The sequence below is a fragment of the Vespa crabro genome, chromosome 10 (assembly GCF_910589235.1).
Source record: "Vespa crabro chromosome 10, iyVesCrab1.2, whole genome shotgun sequence".
Lineage (NCBI taxonomy): Eukaryota > Metazoa > Arthropoda > Insecta > Hymenoptera > Vespidae > Vespa > Vespa crabro.
In genome coordinates, this window is record NC_060964.1 from 8,467,747 (window position 1) to 8,490,435 (window position 22,689).

At 36.9% G+C, this 22,689-nt stretch overlaps 1 protein-coding gene across 13 annotated transcripts in view; it reads left to right on the plus strand.

Moving 5' to 3' along the window:
- Positions 1 to 3,409: 3,409 nt before the first annotated feature.
- LOC124427325 (twitchin) overlaps positions 3,410 to 22,689 on the plus strand; it is a 64,396-nt gene continuing 45,116 nt past the window's right edge. For 2 of the 13 annotated variants that reach the window (XM_046970117.1, XM_046970119.1), the window contains exons 1-24: positions 3,410 to 3,828; positions 7,462 to 8,013; positions 8,297 to 8,318; positions 10,247 to 10,409; positions 10,485 to 10,626; positions 12,329 to 12,464; positions 12,676 to 12,879; positions 13,188 to 13,489; positions 14,076 to 14,293; positions 14,414 to 14,819; positions 14,939 to 15,111; positions 15,202 to 15,372; positions 15,455 to 15,534; positions 15,615 to 15,780; positions 16,123 to 16,287; positions 16,594 to 16,755; positions 17,053 to 17,103; positions 17,596 to 17,613; positions 18,408 to 18,467; positions 18,542 to 18,586; positions 18,646 to 18,705; positions 18,782 to 18,838; positions 18,957 to 19,007; positions 19,170 to 19,238. In XM_046970117.1, coding sequence (XP_046826073.1) covers positions 7,701 to 8,013; positions 8,297 to 8,318; positions 10,247 to 10,409; positions 10,485 to 10,626; positions 12,329 to 12,464; positions 12,676 to 12,879; positions 13,188 to 13,489; positions 14,076 to 14,293; positions 14,414 to 14,819; positions 14,939 to 15,111; positions 15,202 to 15,372; positions 15,455 to 15,534; positions 15,615 to 15,780; positions 16,123 to 16,287; positions 16,594 to 16,755; positions 17,053 to 17,103; positions 17,596 to 17,613; positions 18,408 to 18,467; positions 18,542 to 18,586; positions 18,646 to 18,705; positions 18,782 to 18,838; positions 18,957 to 19,007; positions 19,170 to 19,238 — 3,234 coding nt within the window. In that variant the 5' untranslated portion in view covers positions 3,410 to 3,828; positions 7,462 to 7,700. Of the gene's footprint in view, positions 3,829 to 7,461; positions 8,014 to 8,296; positions 8,319 to 10,246; positions 10,410 to 10,484; positions 10,627 to 12,328; positions 12,465 to 12,675; positions 12,880 to 13,187; positions 13,490 to 14,075; positions 14,294 to 14,413; positions 14,820 to 14,938; positions 15,112 to 15,201; positions 15,373 to 15,454; positions 15,535 to 15,614; positions 15,781 to 16,122; positions 16,288 to 16,593; positions 16,756 to 17,052; positions 17,104 to 17,595; positions 17,614 to 18,407; positions 18,468 to 18,541; positions 18,587 to 18,645; positions 18,706 to 18,781; positions 18,839 to 18,956; positions 19,008 to 19,169; positions 19,239 to 19,755; positions 19,816 to 19,890; positions 19,984 to 20,072; positions 20,136 to 20,218; positions 20,276 to 20,363; positions 20,418 to 20,512; positions 20,570 to 20,659; positions 20,711 to 20,824; positions 20,882 to 20,962; positions 21,011 to 21,127; positions 21,185 to 21,270; positions 21,328 to 21,397; positions 21,461 to 21,545; positions 21,603 to 21,687; positions 21,745 to 21,888; positions 21,940 to 22,018; positions 22,073 to 22,190; positions 22,245 to 22,354; positions 22,406 to 22,502; positions 22,551 to 22,689 lie in introns of all 13 variants that reach the window. The other 11 variants (XM_046970107.1, XM_046970108.1, XM_046970110.1 and 8 more) reach the window with 11 other exon arrangements.

Sequence of the window (22,689 nt, forward strand, 5' to 3'; positions counted from 1 at the left end):
TAATAGGCCGGTGTCTTGTCCTGTCCTCGCACTCATAACATCTATTTCCAGAACGGACCGACGTCTAACTTTAGATCGGCTGTTCCATATACTCGAGCCATTCGCCCACTCGGTTCCACTCGTTTGAGAGAAATCCGATAAACGAAGAAATAAGCGCCTTGGATAAAGGCGCAAAGGGTCTCCTTTCCGTTAGCACGGTGGTTACGCTCGGCTGAGTAACAACGCCAAGCGTAAAGAATTTGCTTATTTTCCTCGATCAACTCATGCCATTTCCTTCAGATTTTTTTAATTCCCTTTGTACAATAATATCGACGACTGTCTATCGAATTCAAAAGATTTCCCAACGAGAGTGTAGGAAAGTCATATTTGGATTGTCTAAACGTTCGCGACAACGTTCCTACTTGCAGTTAGTTTCGTGACACATTATGAAAGAGGAGCTCGGAAAGTGTTACGATCTCGCAGGGACAGCGATTTCTTTCGTTTCTGTCGGCTCTAAAAGCGACGGCTCCTAAAAATATTTCGAGCATAATTCGTGAAACTTCGGTAATGTGGTTCATTCGGTCGACAACGAAGATTCAATATGAAATTTCGTTCGAGCCTGTTTCGATTTTGCCGCATGTCACGATCACTTTTCCGATCGAATTCGACGCACGTTTGACCAATATCTATCGCGTTGAAAATAGACAAATAATATCCTATAAGAATATTTAGAACGTCGTAATCTCAATAAATAAATCACATATATTTTATGGCAAAACTCGATTAATCATGGAGAAAATAAAGATCGAATTTTGTACAATATTTTATGCTATTTTCCCTTGTCTGGTCTTGTTGCAAATTTGCGAGCTTGCATCTGGCATTTTTCTTTCTCCGATGTTTCCCGTGCTCGTTTTTCTACGAATCGCGAAGATTTATCTACGTGACTCTCTTTGCTTATTTCTCTTCGTCGTCGTATTTTCGCCTGTGAATCCGTTTAATACGAGCCTCGCGACTTTGCTATCCGACTGTGAACTCGCGCGTCCATTATCGATGCCTAAGATCTAGGGTAATACCGAGAACTACGAATTAGGTTCCTTCGTCATCAAAGTTTCTTGAATAGAAACTTTTCAAAAACAAGATAGATAGAAATTTTTGCCGATCAACTTTTTCTCTCTTGGTGCTTTACCGAGAAAGAAAATGTTATTTTAAAAGTTACCGATTCATTCCCGGTACGCTTATATATTTTCAAAGAACAAGGCTTAGCTCGAACCGACATATACATATACATATGCCTGTATATATGTGCACATATATATATATATATATATATATGTATCTACATATATATGCATATATATGCACGTGCGTATGTACGCTTGTTTCTCGATCCGTCTATTATCGATTTATTTCCCCTTTTTACGCTGAAACGTCTGCGCTATTTTTACGATTAACGAGGTTTAGCTAACCTTGTGACTTTTTCGATCGGACAACCGGTCAAACGTTTCAACGGCAAAGGAATGCTTTAGCTTCTTCGTCCGGTAGTTGACTTCAATCGCGAAATTCGAAGTCAAGGCTTACTATCTAGCGATTGCTATCTCGCCGCGAATCGGTCAGGAAAAGCAATTTTAGCCAAGAGTTTTAGCCAAGCAGACGGTGCAGATTTGAGTAATTCTCGAATAACATCGGCCTGATAGTCATTCGAAAAGCGCGAGTATTCGAGTTGTTAGGTATAGATTCTAATACGTAAAGATAGATTCGCCGGTGAGGGGTGATCGTGTATATTTAGAAAAGTGCTCGGCTTGCCAGAACCAGAGAGATCTCGATGCCGTACGTGATTTCTTCCACCGAGGATTTTCTCTATCGACAAGCGGCCATATCCGCCAATCTATCCGCTTTTCAAATATTTCTCTCTCGATGTTATTTTAGCTCGATGATCGGCAATCTTATTAGGAAATAGAATGTTCAAAGGATAAATCTATTGCTCTTTCTTTCTTTATTTCTCGAACGAAAATTCGAGATTCTTTCATCGGCTCGATTCGGCTCGATAAAGAAAGTAATAAAGAAACGATGTAGAAGAGAAAAAGGAACGAGCAAGAAACGATTGGTTGGAACGAAAAATTTATTTTCGCGCGCTGGCCAAGACCCACTTTTCGCGTACCGTTCTACTTCTCCCTGTCCCTACTTTTTTCTTCGCGAATACAATTTTTTTTGAAGAAGAATCTCTGCGAGATTATATTTTTTTTCTGGGTCCGTGTACGCGTGCGCGAGCTCAATTCGATTTAATTAAATTTCATAGATACTTGCGATTTAGGTGAACGTTAGGCGCCTCTCCCCTGAAAGTTCTCTCCTTTAAAATCATTGCCAAGGATTTGCAATCGAAGGACTCCCCGTCGTGACTCATCGACGAAGTCGAATTTTTCTCGCGTTACTAATTACTTATAAATATCTTATCGCTCAATTAAATGCTATGCAAATGTCTATGCGGGTTTCTTTAATTAAATATCATTGTGGCGGATCGTGAAAAGAGAAAGAAAAGGATGTCGATCATTAGATCGGTATGAACGATTCGTCGACGATATATTTGGCAAGTGGGAAAATTAAGCGGCGCTATTTTCACATCTAATTTCGCAGATCGTACGTCACTCTAGCATTCTTTTCGTATGACTGGTCGATGATTGTCGTTGTATTCTGCATTACATAAGGATTAGTTTTGGACGTATACCTACCTTTTTTAATTTTCATCGCAAATACGAATGTCGTTTAAAAGCAATGAGATTTCAATGTATTTTCAAACGTGTAAAACTATATGCCGATGACATTTCAATGTCAAAAACGTAAAATTATTTACGATTGACTCATTGAATTTCTTTTTATAAAATAACACCGGTCGGAGGATCTTGCGACAGTGCGAGGAACTTACTAACGGGGCGTAGGTAGGGCGACGACGGAAGAATGGAACTCGGTAGGAAAACAGAATTGGATAATTATCGTCGTAGGTGTGTGTTATTAATCGTTCCAACATTTAATCCGATATCCTCTCGCATTACTCGTATTTCATTCGATAAGTTTAATATTCTTATAAATCTTTTAGCGAGAAGATGCTCAATGTGAAATATTAAGGAAACCGTAGAGTAGAAAATAAAAAAAAATTGGGCCGCAAAGGCCGGATATGTGCGTAGTAAGGTCGCATTGTTGTCTGGTTGCATCTAGGTGCCCTCGAATAGGCTGCCTCTTCTATATACAAGGTAACATTGTTGTCGTCCTCGTCGTCGTCGTTCTCTTGGTATAGCTTGACTTTCTTAGCATGTGGGTGGCGGTAACGCGGAGGTGGAAACTCGCAAAGATGCTCGGAGGGGTGTTTCGGTGGCGGTGGAGGTGGAAGACTCGCGAAGGCGAGCTCGACTTCGAATCGCTGCTGCGAGATTTCGTGCGTTTAGTTGGCGCGCGGGGCCCCGGCTATAGGGACGGGTGAAAAAAGAGGGAGAAAGAACGACCGACGGCGCTACTTATAAAAAAGAAGAAGATAAGACGAGAAGGATAAACGAAAACGACGAGAGGAATATAATATAAAGAAAACGGGAAAAAAAGAGTGACGACCACGCAGTGACGACGACGACGACGACGACGACGACGACGACGACGACGACGAAGACGAGCGATACCATTGTTTCCACTGGTTATCATTTTTTTTTCTTCTTTTCTTTTCCTTTTCTTGGCAGTTTCTTCTGTTCGCGAAAGCATTTTGAATCGACGCGTGTGTGAACATCGTTTTAAACAATTTTCTACGCGAGAAGTAAAGAAATCCTCTTTTCTCTACTTTGGATACGCGGGAGTAAGTTTCTACCTCTAGTAAGTCTGAAGATTTCACTGATGGGACACGTTAATGACAAGCGTGCGTGAGCGAGCGAAGCCGAGCCGATCGTTCCAAGTGTTTCGGAGTGCGTCAAAGTGTTTTCTCTTTTCCTCTCTCTCTCTCTCTCTCTCTCTCTATATATATATATATGTATGTATGTATGTATGTATGTATGTATGTATGTATGTATGTATGTATGTATGTATGTATGTATGTATGTATGTATGTATGTATGTATGTATGTATATATCTGTCTCTGTCTCTGTCTCTTCACCCCTCCGTCCAACAAGTGCCCAGAGTGTTCTCGTATCAGGATTTATCATTCGTGATTTTGTGGACGAGAGCCTCTTACCTGTCAGCGAAATGTCGTAGGCGTGCTTAGGTAATCTCGTTTTTATATTCTTCGAATCAGATGTGAAAAAAACGTATAGGAGTCGACTGGAAGAAAGAAAAGTGATAGCAGTCGAGGATATATGCGACGCTCGAAACGATCTCTTTTCGATTTTGGGCAGTGCTGCGTACGCGTTGTCTTTCCGCTTGAATCGCGAAAAGTTAAAAGGAGAAAAAGTCAAAAGATGACTTACATACGGTGTAGAACGAGACGTTATCGCATTGGCAAGAAAGGCGGAAATTTGTGTAGTGAAGGAACGCATTGAGTAAAGTCCGGCTTTCTTGACAAGCATACGTCGTTAAACGACGCTCGACTTTGTGACTAATCGCCACGAGTCTCGTCGCGTCTTGCTGTCGCGAACTATTAGTAGACTACTATCTAGGTATCTGGGCTCGGTGTCCGCGTATTTTTAGGAGAGCGTAACGCGAGGAGGAGCGGTTCGTCGCTCCGTCTATCCTTTTTACCGCGGCTTTCATCATCGTCTTTAGAATAGTTCATCCGTTTCCTCCGTACTCGCTCTTTTCGCTTTTATCCCTGCCCTTTCTTTTCCTCCTTCGATATTTCCTCCAATTGTCTCTAGAGATTTTTCGAGGCAACTCATGCCAGCGCATAAAATACGGCGTGGGCGCGATCTCTATAATTTTCCTACACTCCTCCCGGCGAAGCACCGAAAAAGCCGCACGCAGAAAACCTGGTCGATTTATAAATATCTCGCATTCCATATTGTCAAGAGAAATCTTCGATGGCTCTCTAATTTACTAGATACTTTAATCACGTGTAATTATATCCTCTTACTTTTACTCATCTCGTCGGTTCCGCTCGACAGGACATTTTTCAGGATAGAATAGAGAATCTAATATGAATTACGCAATGATTTATTTTTTGGAAATGAACTCGAGGTGTCCCTCGAAGAGAGCACAGACTGCGCGTCTTTGAGTCAGTCTACCAAAATATTCGTGTTCGAGTTGAAACGAGAAATGGAAGATCGGCCAACGAATACTCGGCTAAATGCTCACGGTACATCGCTCACCTAACAATTATAACTTTTTAGCTCGTCTATAGCGTATAACGTTTAATATACTCGTAGGCAAGATGCGACGTGGTTGAACGCATACGTACTTATGTGTAATCTTAGATAATATTCTACCATTGAAAATATGAATCATCGTATCGCGACGAAATTGCAACCCTGACGCAACCCTGACACACAGCAGGATTTCTGAATTCGTGCGGACAAACAATCCTCGTCTCCAGATAATAATACGATATATTGTATGTAAAACGTTAAAACGGAGAACCCCGAGAAATCCCTTCGTTTTTGTCTTATCTTTAGAGATTTTTATGCATGCGATACGTAAACTAGATATATTATCTATAGTAATTTGCAACGCAATGCTATTGACCTGCTTGAAAGTATTCATAACGATTGGCGATCTCAATACTCAATTGCATTCCATTACAATGCAGTATCTGTTACGAGGACGCTGTGTCATTGCATTGTATTGCATCCCAAATAGACATATGTATAATTATGCCAAGATGGGCCAACTATTACGATCTGTAGTCACGAAAAGTATGAAGTTACCTAATTTCAAAGCCACTCGATGATTAATTGTTTTTAATTGTCCTATTTAGATCATCGTACCTTGATAAATACGTATCGATATGTAGATGCATACTTTATAAAGTCATAGTCCTTTGTCATAATTTGTAATCATTCATAAACGATCGTCGTAACAAAATAGTCTCGTGGGTTTTTCTTACGAGCAACGTATACTCGCAACCGCGTTAAAAGTATCAACGAATCGATTAAAGTACGTGAACGTTATATCGTCATTTTCAAATGCGTCCCTTTCCGATCTTCGGTCATTCCCTTCTTCACTTGGCACACATAAGCCCGCTCTGTCAAAAGTGTGCCTCCGACAAAGAGCAAGGAACTTTAAGGTTGAGTCTCATGCTCTAGTCCATTCGTCCAACGACCAATTTATTTTGGCTATAAGTGGTATTACCGAATGAACCTTTTCTCTGAATATAATAGAATTCGTTCTCATAAAGATTTCAATTGTATCAGTTTTACCCTTGTTGAAGATTATAGCGAATAGTCGTCTGCTTAATATAGAACATTGGTCAGAGGATAAGAAGTTAGCCACGTTTATGTCATTATTCGTATGTTTTCCAGGGAACCTTAAACGATACTCGTCGTAATTGATCTTAACTATAACTGACGCGACAAATTGCGATGGTTGAAAATCAGACTACAGAAAGGGGTGGTGGAATGCGAATGGCAATTACGAAGAGTAGCAATCTCGAGAATGCTCTAGGGCTGGCTGCCAAGTCTTACCATGACGTTGTAATACTTGGTCCACTCGTTTGATACACCATTTCGTTGGTCTTTGCAACCATGCATTTCAATCTCGCCTAATTAAGTGTTATTTATTCGCATTGTCGAGCAAGTTGACAGGTGTCCGTCAATAATTTCTATTCCAAACGCAAATTTAAATTTATGCCATTAAAGAGAGTTTTATCGTTCGTCTTATTTATCGTCCAATCGTATATACGATTCTCATTAATCGTTGAGGAGACCGACGAGGATGATTTTCATTTGAATTTCACGACACGCGAGTCTCTTCCCTCCTTTATTCCCACCACCTCATCTTCTCGATATACTTATAATTTATGTTCCTCGAAGGTTGTCGCGTTATTTCAGTTTTATGACCTGAACAGTTTCCAAGTTGCAATCGGTAACGTCGTTCTTTTTCTTCATCTTTCGCTAACATTTGACGACTGCAATCGTTCAGGTGTTTGTTGCAATAGTCTCTATTAACTATTAATTATCATGCGCGCGCGCGCGCGTGTGATTTATTTATGAAAACAAGTATTTCATTGTTTGCGAGTAATATTTTTTGAAGCAAAAAGTTACTTTTAAAAGATACGTCCATAAGACGGTTAGCGCTGCTCACTGCGAATATTCACGTTTATAGAGGCATATGCCAAACATAATAACCGATTATCAAGATAACCAGTCCACTTATTTTCGAGCCAAAAGTCGTTTTAATAATAGAGGCCTTACGTCACCCTTCGACCTTGTCGAAGTATCTTGGAAAATATGGTCGGAGTAACGGATTCCACGAAAATTCGCCGTTTACCACGCTCGATTTATTGTCCGATCCGTTCCAATCGCACGATCTTTTGAACTCTAGGAGAGCTCCCGATAATAACTGGTCGATTCTATATGCAGGTCCTGAAAGAGGTGAACTTTGAAAGTTAAAACGAAGGAACGAAGAGTCGAAGAAAGAGGTTGCATGGTGGTGCCGCAGGTCGGTATCCTTGGCTCGAGGATAAAATAAATCCTTACGCGAAGACGAGACGTAAGAGCGAGAAAGAGGAGGAGGATTAATTGCGTAATTTGAGGACAAAACGAGGTACGATCCTTTGGGGATTAGCGGGTAACGAAAGGAACACAGGCGCCCCGTAAACATGGGGGTCGCCGACGATTTCGCACCGAGCTTCACCCAGAAGCCTCAGCTTCGGCAGGAGGACGACGGGAATAAGCTGATATTCGAGTGTCAGCTGGTCAGTTCACCGAAACCGGATATATCTTGGTTCCGTGGCGAGACGGAACTCAAGGAGGATGACAGGACAAACTTCAAGATGCAAAGCGTCGGGACGAACAAGTTCCTTGTCGTGCTCGAGCTCGATGACGTCATCGAGACCGACGCAGGCTTGTACAAGGTCAAAGCCAAGAACAAGATGGGCGAGGTCGCGGCATCTATCAACCTGAACTTCAGTCGTAAGTCACGCACCGTTTCACTTCGCACGCTACGATGCGCTCGTGCGTTTTGTTCCAAGGTTTATTTTTATCCGAGAAGTCGAACCGCGAGAAGAGCGGCTTTACGATTATCAGGCAGTTCAAACGAATTTTTAGCTTTTAGAAATCGATGATTTGTTAACCCCAACGAAACGCACGACCTCGTTCCATTTTCGTCCTCGATTATACCTTCCCTAAGGTATAACGTTTATTTTTCTTTTTCAACCTCATTATCGGTCATAAATGCTCACATTGTTTTTTTCAGCCGTGGATGAGCCTAGGGAGAAGTAAGTTGCGTTAAACGGAATATAGATTTTTCTCCAGGCTCCCTTGTTTGCGCTAGCTTCACGCTTTTTCATTTTTATCGCACTTATATTCATTTTATTTTCATTTCTCGCAAGTAATATATGTTTATACCGCGTATGACGCTTTTTTTTACTTTTTCGTTCTAGCTGCTGAGCAACCATTAATAAGGGGGTGAGTGCTTCTATTGCAAATTAATGAGCGAGATTCGATATACTAATCTTTAGAAATTATCTAAATTGCTTCTCCTGTTCTACTAATCGGCGTGTTTTATTGATTAACATCTGCACGCAATCCGACGTATTCATTCCATTGTGCGGCTTTATCGAAGATTGGTAAATAATGCGATTGGATAGGCGTGAAAAGCGTGGAGGCAAAAATAACCGTTTTGGTATGCGCATCTATTTCTGTACGCTTTCGGCAATGTTCGCGCGTACCGATAAGAATGCTATTCCAGATTTAAACTTTCGCATCTATCTCTAGCCAATGTAAACGCATATACTTTTGCTTAGAAACCGAATGCGGAAATAGAAGACGCGAACTTGATACGTACCTGCGTCACTTTAACGCGAGAATATTATAACGGATCGGTGCTTCTGGAGATCGTCTTATATGGAACCGTAAATACCGTGGATGAGTCTTAATCCAGAGAAGATCAATTTGGAGGTTGTAAAAACAGTAACACTTTGCTCTTTGAGCTATCAGAGATAGTAAAAACTTGTATGATCTGGCGCGAAACACTCGCGAAGACTCTCCTTCGTACAAGCGTCTCAACTTAGTTTTCGAACGTTAGAAATCTATGTCTTATTTAATGTAAACATTTGCGCGAATGAAATTGGATCGACGCCGGAAACGGAAAGTCTTTTTCGTTGGACGACGAAGAAAACATCGAAAGATCGATTATCGATTGGAAAAGAGTTACTTTTTTTTTTCTTTTTTTTTTTTTTTTTTCTTTCCTTTAAATCATACGTTGTTAGATTTATCCTTCGGTACGAGTAAGAAATGTTTCACGTCGAAAATTTACAACGAAATTTAACTAGGATATTGATATCTGCGATCACGTATAGAGAGAATTTGCCGATCGGCGCTTGAGAAAGCCGAACGGAACAGCTGCAGCCTAGTTCTACGCTAAACTTAGCCGCAACGTGTGTTTCGCTCGGGCTAATGCACTTGCCTTTCAAACTCATCGAGTGCCCACGAGAAGATCGAGGATACGTCATCGAAATAGTTCTTTTCGAAGAGTCACGTTCCATAACAACGTTCAATGATACTACAGAGACGAGCCATCTATTATCAATTTTATTTCATTATTTTAAACGTTGGCCAAACCTAATATAAATTTCTCTCATTATTATGAATTAAGTAGATTGACCGATCGATGGTCGAGGGTGCGTTGAACTCGATGAGAAATATCAACGCGTTCTAACGTCTCGCCTCTAAGGTAACGCCTCTAGAAGGAATGGTCGAGCTATCAATGGAGTTACATAAGACTACTTGTGCGTTATCTGAGATAGCTAAACAAAACGTCAACTATTTCTAAACGGCAACGATGTGCGAAAATCGCGATAAATTATCAAATGGTCTCGTACGCATGTACGATCATAAGACAACTCTTCTCCATTATCCACCGTGCACCATTTGCCAGCACTTCCGCGATAGACACAGGGATGCACCGTAACTTGTTTCAGTAACTTGCGATTTTACGATTAAGACTTCGTCGTTTCATTCGAGAGGTGTATTAATGGATCGCGGTAAACTTTTAAAGTGGCTATTAAAAGTAACCTTCGCCCAAATTGCATAAAATAAATTCGCTGATTGCTCGCCGTGTGTCAAATTGATGTTACTTGTGTTTGCGTTATTTTTTTATCTTTTATCTCGTAACGGGAGTGAAGAATTTTTTATCTTTTTCCAGACAAATCGATGGCATTGCACCAACGTTCGCGAAAAAACCGGCAATTCGACAGGAGGACGATGGTAAACGATTACTTTTCGAATGTCGCATTACCGCTGATCCCACGCCGAAAGTCATGTGGTTTCACGATGGAAATGCAGTTAAGGATTCGTCGAGGCATAAGGTCAGACCTTTCGCCAATATTTTATTTCTGCATGGAGATATTTTTGTTTTTAACTTGAACATTTGTCAAATCCAGCTGACCGTCGATAAAGATGGCCATTCGTACTTCGCCACGCTGGAAATAAAAAACGTGACCGTCGAGGATGCTGGCAAATACAAGGTCACAGCGAAGAACGAGCTTGGCGAGTCAAATGCTACCATTTCCTTAAATTTCGATAGTAAGTATTTAAGCGATATATCCTGTCGTTTGCTACATAATCAAACACATAGTTAAGATCCACCTTACACCTGTCTCCGCTTGTTTCAATTTTTACGTATCAACTTTCTTCTTAGGAAAGTTGTAAAGAGAGGTGTAATCTGGATACACTAGGCTTCTAATACTTTCATTACATTTCATTCTTACCTCGACTCGGGATGTATATCGACGATTTGTCACATTTTGATTCTTCGTTTACTATTCATTCTCTATTTAAATTATCTTCTCTCGATCATTTTCTCAATAGATACAATCATCTTTTATTCTTCCTTTCTTCTTCTTCTGTTTTCTCTTTCTATTTTTCTTTTGTTTTGTTTTTTATCTTCTTTCCTTTTATCCAGCATAATTTCGTCCAATATTTATTTTTTAATTTATCTTTATCGTAAGCAGAGCTGTCGAGCTACGAGCACGTATCGATGTCGGCTCGACCGAGCCCACGATATACAGCCCACTTAATTATAATCAACTAAACGTCATGAAAAACATCGTTTGGAGAAATTTCATCATTACAATGTAGATAGCAGATAAGAATTAATCTATAACTATAAATGCTGCTTAAATGACGTTTTTTTTTTTTTTTTTTTATTCGATCGCACCTCGAGCGCACTTTCTTCAACGAAACTATAAATATTATTTCCAAGTTCTTTTCTCCATTTTGAAAATTCCATTTACTTACAAAAAAAAAAAAAAAAATTAAGAAAGTGCGTTCGTTTATTTGCCTTATACTGACGCTTCGTTAGGTTGCTGCAGTGATATTTTTCAATCTGTACTTATTAGTCGTGTTTGTCTTGTGTCAGATTCATATGACGATCGTTAAACGTAATACAAGCTCGCAAAGTTTTAAGTTGCTTATTCTATGTAAAACACGTACATACCTATAGACAATCATGTACATAAAACAATATCATAAAATTATGTGCAGACATAACTTCTAATAATAATAATGTAAATAGTATAGCGTTTGTGTGTTACGTAATACGTTTCCATTCGCTATTTTATTCATTTTTCATTAGAGCGTTTGCAAAGAAATAACTTAATTTTTTTGTTACGATATACGTTGACACATACCTTTATATATACGCACATCGTAATAATAGATTAATTTGGCACGACGAGGCAACTCATTCAACGATCACGATCGTTTGCGGTTGCATTTTCGTATGATATTTCAAAGGTATTACGCATTTACGTGGAACGAACACAACGCACGTACGTAAATATCCATTCTGTCCTAATGCTTTCACAGCTTTGTGAAAGAAAATGTCGTTGGCACTTTATGAAGTTTTAGAAAAATGCAAGCAACCTAAGCTACAAGATGTCGGTTCGATAGGCAGGTTTTCCTAGATAACTTGTAATTAATATTGCGTTTTATAAAACGTAATAATGATTATAGACCGTTGTCTTTGAGCTGGTCGTACAATGTATAAATCATACCATTGTCGTTGTTCAACCGATCGAAATATAAATACTTTTTGCATTTATGTACGTTAATAAGCCGAATCGATACGTGACTCTTCTGGTTGTACGATAAAACGTCGAGCGTATAATAATTTCTTACTACTGTAAGAATAGTTGTGTTGGTGGATGAAAGGATTAAATGGGTGAAGCGAATCAAAATGATTTAGGTACATGTATCGAAATTTCAATCGTTTGTGCTAAAATAGGCGACGAGGCACCCGTACCCGAAGACGGTATTAAACCGACTTTCACCGAACGACCGGTAATAAGACAATCCGACGACGGTAACACCATCACCTTTGAATGCCGATTAGCCGGCGATCCAAAACCCAGTGTTAAGTGGTAAGGGATTTAGCTTTCATTCGATCATGGAAATACTCTATCGGAATCTTTTATATCAAATCATGCATGCAAGAAAATATAATATCCCAAAGATATGCGGTAAAGTTAGCATATATGGCGTTATAACGTCATTCCCCTACTTTCAAGTTAAAATTACATTTGAAAGCCGAATGACAATATGTGTGCATGGCGCGTAACGCGTAAAAAACAGGTACCATGGTAGCGATGAGGTCAGAGAAGGTGGGAGATACAAGATGTCGTTAGAACTCGATCAGAAGCTATATCATCTCGCGCGGCTAAGGATCGACAACGTAGCGAAGGAGGACGCAGGCGAGTACAGGGCCGTGGCAAAGAACAAGCATGGCCAGGGCGTGGCGACTATTAATTTGAACTTCGAGGGTGGTGACAAGCTCAAGTACGCATTGAATGTCTTATAACGCGTCAGCGTCTTAAGGCGCGTCGTTTATTATTCCATCGAGACGATGCCTTACATAATATCTTCCCCGCGCTGCCCCGAAAGCTTTACTATCAATCGCTCATATTAGAATAATTCCGAGCGTATGACAGTATGATTATATTTTATAAATTTGTACGTTTAAATGTGAAAGCAGCGCGGTGAAGATTCGTCGGTGAAAGGAAATTGGAAGATTCTGTCGTTTCTTAAACCGGAAGCTGGCCGGATATACATAGGGATTGCTTTCTCTGAAATGTCGATTTATACAGAATACCGGACGGTAAGCCACCACGATTCCCGAAGAAACCGACGATCCGCCAGGAGGGGGACATTCTGATAATGGAGTGCATCCTAGAGGCACATCCGGTACCGGATATAACTTGGTATCAAGGACAGAAAGCGATAACCGACAGTCGTCGCGTCAAGATGTCTCGCAAGGCAACCGGCAAGGACACCTATCTCCTCACATTAGAGATCATGAATCCTACCAAGGCCGACGGCGGGAATTATCGTTGCAACGCGTTTAACAACTTTGGCGAGAGTAACGCCAACATCTCCTTGAATTTCCAAGGCAAGTCCCTTTCGAAGGCCCGCCCGCATGGATAAAACGGAACAACGATGGGAGAGATCTCCTTCTCGTTTTCATTATCTCACACGATCCATCTTGCATGTTCGCGAACCATAAACTTTTACTACGCGTCTCTTTACGCGCGTACGACCAAAGTTCGTGATATTTATCATTAGGATATATTCCTACTATCCGATCCTTCATACTTCTGCACGTTCAAAAAGTCCTCATTCTGTTCCCCTCGTGGTACGTACGTTGAATTAGGCGATAGAGGTGAGTAAACAAAGATGCAAACAGATCGTGAAGTCCTTGTACAATGGCTTCGTAACTAAGTGTGCCTAACTTGTAACGTCATCGAAATCGCTCTACATGTTGCTTCCTGAATGGCAACATGAACCGCGGTTTTTTTGTTTATCTCATATATATATATATATATATATATATATATATATATATGCATATGTATACATATACATATATATATATATATATAAAATTTACATATAAAAAAAAACAAAAAAAAGAAAAACCGAAATCCGAGGATGATCTTTAGCAAGTATGTCTAACTATGGACCTTTCCAAGATACAGAAGAGAGTGCGGGTTTTGCGCCGTCATTCATCGAGAAGCCACGTATCATTCCGAACGAAAGTGGAACCCTAATCACGATGAAGTGCAAGTGCAAGGCGAAACCGAAGCCAGAAGTCACATGGTTCCGTGGCGCCAACGTAGTCAAAGAATCATCGAAAATTTCGATAAAGACGAAAACGGTCGAAGAAGATGTGTATGAGCTCATATTAGAAATTAAGGTCAGAGACGTTCCGTCCTCGTATCACTCTTCAACGATACTCACGTTATAGTAGTTACATAGTATAGTTACATAATATAGAAATACTAAATAAAAAATATTATTTGTACCATTTGTTTAGGATCCTGCGGCACCGGACGGTGGTACTTATAGGTGTCACGTACAAAACGAATTCGGCGAAAGTAACGCCAATCTAAATCTGAATATCGAGGCCGAGCCAGAACCAGAAGGGGATGGTCCAAGCTTCGTGGAGAAACCACGAATACAATCGCAGAACCAAGGTAAACTGGTTATTATGGATTGCAAAGTGAAAGCAAATCCAAAACCAGAGATAGTATGGACCCACGCTGGAAAAGTCATAAAAGAATCCTCCAAGATCTCCATTAGTATCGTCAAAGAAAAAGAAGATATTTATTACATCAAATTGACTCTGAGTGATCCTGGCCCTGAAGATTCCGGTCTTTACAAGTGTAATATCAAAAATAATCTTGGGGAGCTTAATGCCAATTTAACATTGAACGTTGAAAGTAAGTTTAATCGTTCTTTAATATATAAGTATATATATATATATACACATGCTAGCTTCGATTCTTGACTTTGACTTTGTGAGATACATCGTATACCTTCGTTTTCTTCGTACTTTCAGTTATACCTGTAATTAAGGAAAAACCAAAGGTCGTAAAAATTGTAAAGAAGAAAACGGTAATAGTGGAGTGCCACGTGCTTTCCAAATTTACACCAGAATGCACTTGGTTCAAAGAAACACAGGCTGTTAAGGAAGACACTAGACATAAATTACACGTTGAACAAGTTAAAGAAGTTAGTACCGTTTGGTATACATTTGTGGCAAACATATTATCAATTTTCTCCAAAATTATTCACTTTTCTAATCATAAATCTAATGTATAGGGAGAATTTGCTGTTAAATTAGAAATTGAACAAATGTCGAAAACTGACAAAGGTATATATAAATTGGTCGCACGTAATGAGAAGGGCGAAGCTACGTCCCAAGTGGTCGAAGTGACAGAAATAGTTGAAGAGGGTGAAAAACCACAAATTACTACTGGTCTCAAGTCGGCGGTAAATATTTTGCAAATTAATATTTCTATCGGCTATTTACATTATCCTTATTGTGTTTTAATATGATTTACATTATCTGTAGACGATTGAGGAAGGTAAAACGGTCGAACTTATAGCAAGCCTCGCGCAACAAGATCGTAAAGTTACAGTCGTATGGTATAGGTAAATAATGACTATATTTGGATTTTATGATATAAAATGAATTGAACGTTAAATAAAAATACTAATCTTATGCTACATAGAAATGCTCAAGTAGTCAAGGCGTCCAAAGACATTATGATATCTTTTAATGGCGTCGACATGAAGCTGACCATTACTTCTGCCACAACAGAATTATCTGGCACGTATAGGGTTGTCGTGAGTAACGAATATGGCAAGGACGAATCATCGGCCCATCTTCTCGTCAGGGTAAATAAATATGTTATATTTTATTATATCTGGGAAGTTAGGCCACTCTTGTTCTCCTCTTCTTTATCGTTTTCTGTAATGAATTTTGTGATATATTCTTTATCATACCTTTGTTTACAAAATTCCTATATTCTTTCCAAGTGCGTGACTTAAATGCAATGTTTTTAAAATTCATCCTATTGTTATGAATTAGTCTATTGTGGATCAATCGTTTAAATATGTTGTTGACTATCACGTTTGCCCATAAAATTAAGAATCCATCAGTGTAGACATTATATACGTCGAACCATGGTTGTGCTAATTCTCTACTATGTCGCATGCACGCCCTTTCCCTTATTATAGAAGAAGGAGGAAGAAAAGAAAGAAGAGGAAGAGGAAGAGAAAAAGAAGAAGAAGGTAGAAAAGAAAGAAGAGAAAAAGGAAGAAAAGAAGGAGGAAAAGAAGGAGGAGAAAATAGAAGAGAAGAAGGTAGCGAAAAAGGAAGAAAAGATAGAAGAAGAAAAGAAGGTAGAACCAAATGATACGTTTCCCATGTTTCATGAATTTGATCGTAATTATTTCCTCCCCTATTCTCCCAAATTTGTATTCATTGTTTGTTGTTACTAATGCAACATCATTAATACATACACTATAAACAATAATAGAAGAGCTGAGAAACAGACATCTTTTTAATGAATAAATCGTGTAATGCGAAATGTCTCTTATCAATCATTATTATAAAATCATGTAATCTCTGAATGCATCTTCTGTTTCTCTCTTCTTCATTGAGACAATCTGGCTCTGTTGAAACTTTATCGTTTTGCGACACGAAAGGTGGATAGTTCAGTATCCAGCAGTTATGAGGATGACGAAGATGATTTTTATGAGGATGAAACGATGGAGGAAGAAGAAGAGGATGTGGTGAGTGTAATCGAATCCAGCGTCACCGAGCCGATTGTCACAGAGCTACAATCAGAAAACTTTTCACAAATTGAGGTACACATACAAAAAAGTACACTCTCTACTCACGATTAACACATTCACTCTCATATCTTTACAATATTTTTTAGCGTCATATTTACTTTGCCATATTATTGGATCTTCATTCTATTGGATCTTTCATTCTATTCTAGTACTTGTTTATTATATTTTCTAATTAATCCTTTTCTATTTCTTACTTTATTTTCATACATTCTCTGCCGTTACTTCAAAAGTATGACGCCTTTATATTTTTCGCAGTCACATTGTTCTAAACATAAAGTTGTATTTTTTTTTTCAATTATTTTTTTCAAGGATATACCGGATTCAAAACCAAATGGTATCGACAGACCAAGTCTTAAGAAGGTAGGATATAAATATTTTTTTTTTTTTTTTTATAAGAAGAAAATATCTTATAAACTTTTTTCTTATGTTGAAACATTTGCTGACTTATAGGACAAATAATGTACGAAAAAATATGTAAACAAAAACTCATGACCTGTTTTCAGTCCTGTATATTATGTCATCCATTATTTGTAGTTTTATCCCTGTGATGTAAATCCTCTTGCGTTTTACATAATTGTTTGTATCATTTGTGTTTGTCTTGTTCGAACAATGGGACATGGGTATAGTAAAAGCTTATTACTTTAAAATGCTTATACATATGCGATATAGAAATAGTACATAAAATAGTTCATCGAAAATATTTTTGTTACCTTATTACTATATAATATGATCAAGTAGTTCATTTAGCTATTATCTACTTTTATTTCAAAGACTATACAGTTCTATAGTTAACTCCTTCCGGTTTTTATGAATGATCACAATATGACCGACATTGTTACGCTTTTGTTTCAGAAAATGGAGATTATACAGGTGAGTGTAAAAGCTCGAACGCCAGGTTTTTGGTAATGTATTCGCTCGAATTACGCTTATAGAGAGATATTTTTATTTAAGCTAGAAACTATATAACATGTACAGCTTTGAAGCTATTATTTATAATCTTCAAGAAATAAACGAGATAACGTGCGTTTGTCATTCTTAGCTTTTACATCGTAATATAAGACATATATTTATCAGGTTGTTTTTACAGAACATTTTACGTTATTGAAATTTTTTCTTTACATTTTAGCGTACTAACGACTATAGCTTTTATTTTTTCAGCTTCATACTACATATATTTATATTTATTTGCCTATTATTATTTATTTGCTTATAATGTAAATTGCTTTTTCAGTGATGCCTATTCGTGTTCTTATAATTTGTACGTATTTTAAATATCATAGCGCAACAAATCGAACCAATTATTTAAATATTGTACATTTTCCTATATCCTTTTACGCAGAAGCTGGGTTTTGAGTGTGTATCATATGTGCAAGTCCCCTAAATTTTTTGTTTAAATCCTTGAAATTTATCAATAGTGCATGTTATTTCGCTATCTATCAAGTGAGAGTAAAATGAATGAATAAGCTTCATGAATATACTTAAAAATTTTCCTTCATTTTGATCGTAATAAATTAAAAACAATATAGTCGCATAATATTAATTTTGATTGGATAATTCAAAGAATGTAAACTTTTAAATCAAGTCCCATTTTATTCTCACTGTAATAAAATATGTACGATTGACAGCGTATTTAAATATAAATATGTGTGTCTTATGAAATACAGAAAGAAGAAGAAACATTCAATAATGTAGAAAAGGTCGAAGAGAAGAAAAAATCAATTAAGGTAAAATAATTGCATATACATTATTAATTATATATGTACATATATAAATTATTTATTATATTTATAAATTGTAGAAGAAGCCTGACGAAAAGATCGAAGATAAAAAGGAGGCCGAAGCTGTAAGTACAATTAGATATCTTTTATTGAACATACTACATATCACAAATTTCATTTACAGAAGAAGCTCATTAAGAAGAAAGAGCCTGAACCTACTAGCCGTAAGCAGTCTATTAGCAGGGTTGGTATTTTGTGTATTTTAAAATATAGAAAAGAACACGTAGCGTATATTTTTATGTCATTCGTTATTGTTTCAGGTGGAAGCTTTGCGAACGGAAAGCCGTCGTAGCTCTTTAGTTATAACTCAAGAACAGGTATAAAATATTTTATACGAAAGTATTTATTCACATACATCTTACATCGTTAATTGAATTCATTCGTTCATGAAACGGTAGCTTTATGTTATACACATTTTTTTCTTCACACGTACAGATAACAGAAGATGGTTCTACATCACCACAACGTCGTGTTTCTATACAAAAGGTACACGATACATACATGCACATATCGATCTTGTAATTTTTCACAACACAACGTATACACAAGTTTTATTAATCGAGGGAAAACAGAGCAAATACCGTCGTATAATCAAATCTGTTTTATAATCTGTGCTCTATTATATTAATCGATATTAAATTGTTATAGACTGAAGAGGAAATCAAGACGGAAAGTAGAAGATCTTCGATCATCGAAAAGAAGGCTACCGTTGAAAAGGTAAAAGTTACTCCTTATAGTATTATTCGTTTATTAATCTAGTGAATAACAATAAGTAATATAGATAGATGTTAGCATGTCGACTTTATCGTTAAAATTTTTATCTTTTTTGATTTATTTCTATTTCACCATTATTTGCGACAATTGGGTAAGTTTCATATGTTTGATCTTCTAACGTTCGACATAAGAGGAATTTTTTAATATTTGTGAATAACACTCTGTCGATATTTAATATATTTTATGTATAAATATATAGAGAAATATACGAAATATACGAAATGGCAATTATGTGAAAAGGTACAATACTTCGCTAGTATATTTTTTTTGATGATTTTTTAGAAAAATGAATCAAGTATAAGATTTAAAAAATCTGCTTTCACATTTCTTGACGATTGGGCAAAGGTACACAACACACACACGCACACACCTTCTACGTGTACATTTGCATGTGTTAAAACTTATTTATTTATTTATTTTTTTTTTTTTTAATATATTTTTGTTTGAATTGGGTGTTTAGAAAAGTGCAGAAACTCCAGGAATAAAAGATACATTTTCCAGACCTATTGACAATGAAAAGGTACACTTATAAATAAGTTGATCGACGGTACAACAATGTTATACGATAGCGGATTAAACCTAGATCTATTTGTAGGATGAACCAATCTCGAAACACACGATTCGAACTCAAAATTCTCCAGAAATGAAAATTAGGCCACACCCAAATAAACACGATAACGAAATTGAGGTACACAACACGCAAATTGATCGAAAAATAGTTATTTTCTTATAATTTACAATAATCTATGTATATCGCGTTAAATTAACAAATTTTAGGATATATGGGCACCAAAATCTGATTCGAAGTCTCGCGAATCGAAACGCAGTACAAATGACGAGGTATCAAATTTATTGTATTAATATTGCAAGAATTAAATTAAAATTGAGAATTAAATTGACAAATATCACAAATCGAATTTTAGAGTATTCCGAAATTGCCAGAGAGGTTCAGCGAACCTAATCCTGACCACGAAATTAAGGTATACAATATATGTCAGAATTAGATAATACATGAAATATCTTTTTATTTATTACTTGTTATTTTTACATTAATGTACACGTCTTTAGGATATATGGCCGGCGAAATCAGATACGCCAGTCGTGAGACAGGCTAAAACTCAGGTATACGGCACAATGCACACAGTTAGAACATGTATTATAATTTATGGGTCGTATAACGCAGAATCATTAATCAGTCGTTACGGTTTGCGTTTTAGGACATGCCAAAATCATCCATACAATTACATAAACCAGAATCTGAGGATGAAATAGAGGTACCCGATAACCACGACATTTATATAACACTCGCCATGTGTATACTTAGGACACAGTATATTTTTAATTTTAAACGTGTATAATTTTAGGATATATGGGCATCAAAACCTGAATCTGATAATTTTAATAGAAAAAATCAGGTAGACGATATGTTATTTTTATGTTTTTTTTTTTTTTTCAATAATTATTTTTTCAATAATTTTTTTAACACACATTTTTAGCAATGATTAAGTAGACACAATGCATTCTTTTAGGACATATTGAGATCATCCTACGCACCACATACACCTAAATCCAGTAGAGACATTAAGGTATCACATGTTACACTTGAAAATTTGCAAATTATTACAAAGTACGGTACATAATTTATACACGAGAACAAACAATTTTAGGATATAAAGCAACCAAAGACAGAACAAAATATTGCTGGAAAAGTTAAGGTATACGTTGTACTATACTCGCTTTTATCAGCACTTAAATTTCTATTTAATTTTATATGTTTTTCGAAAGGATACATGTACGTATATAAAATAGTTTTAAATGCATACAAATTTTAGACTGTACCACGAGCGATACTCAAACACGATTCATCTTCAAGCAACGATGATATAGAGGTACATCAACGCGATAGATTTTATTTTAATTCGCGACAGATTTATTTTTATTTATTTATTATTTTTATTTATCTCTATTATTTCAGGACATATGGGCAACTATGCCTGAAACTCAAACACAAAAGTCCAATATAAAAGATAAGGTACAATACAGTCACACACGCAATTTGTATTATGCTTTCACATAGATCATTTACTCACACTATGTTTTAGGACAAACCAAAATATACATTGAAAATAAATTCGCGCGAGCCACCTAAAGATCCTAAAGTATATGTATATATTGTATATTACGCTCATTACATTGTCTGACACATATAATATTACAATGTACACTGACATATGTTGTAAATAATTTTAGGATTCATCACCACCGAAAATCGCAACACCCAAAGATAAACCTGATAAAAGGGACGAGGTATTGCGAAATAATTTCATACGGTAGACTTATACTCATATATTACGCTTGTAGTATAAATGATTACGAAAATATCTCGTTTTAGGAATCTTCAGAAACTGTTACTAAATTGCGCCCGCTCAAGCCCGCGAACAAAATTAAGGTACACAATCGTACAACAAATCTATTCAATACTCACACAGACAATACTTTTTAAAAACCTTTGTAAATTATCATATACAAATGTTTTATTTTAATCTTCATAAGGAAATTTTGTACTTTTGTACTTAGAACTTTGTGGTTTCAGGACGAAGAAATTAAAACTAGTATAACTGCCATTGATAAGGAAAGACCTGAGGTACACATATACAATACATATACGATACATACGCTACGTCGTATTTTTTGTTTTACTCAACATGTTTGTATTTTTCTAGACGAAACAAGACACAAAACAAAAAATTGACACACAAACACCAGCAGAACCCAAGGTACACACGTCACGATACACGAATTTTGTTTTTATACTGATAAACAATTTTTCATGATAAAGTTTACAAAAATATATATACTAACGTTTTTCATGCATACGCATCAAACGATTTTTAGGAGGAATCGAAAATTAAAACAAAAAGTGTACCAAGTAAATCGTTGGATACTAAGGTACATTTTGACTATAAAACCACTCTGGTTTTATTTCGATTGCCTTGAATTTATGATAAAAGAAAAAAAAAAAAAAATAATCTAATGAAATTTGTTGCATTCATTCGTAGGTTGAAACCAAAGCGAAAGCTAAGACATTAACCAAACCTGAGGAAGCGAAGGTACACACATTGAACGCATACACAGTTAAATAGTATATTAGATCTTGTAGTTGATTTTTCGTTAGATACATATGCTATTTAAATGATGTTTTTTTAGAAAGAGGAACCTAAATCCATTATTGAAAAACGCGACGCGAAACCTAAGGTATATAAACACTTACAATATATTCGTTCATTCACACGCATCATACGCCTCATCACATAACAGAGCAGACATTCGAAGTACATTAAACAAAAATGATATATCGTTCGTTTCATGCACTTATATCATAACGCATTTCATT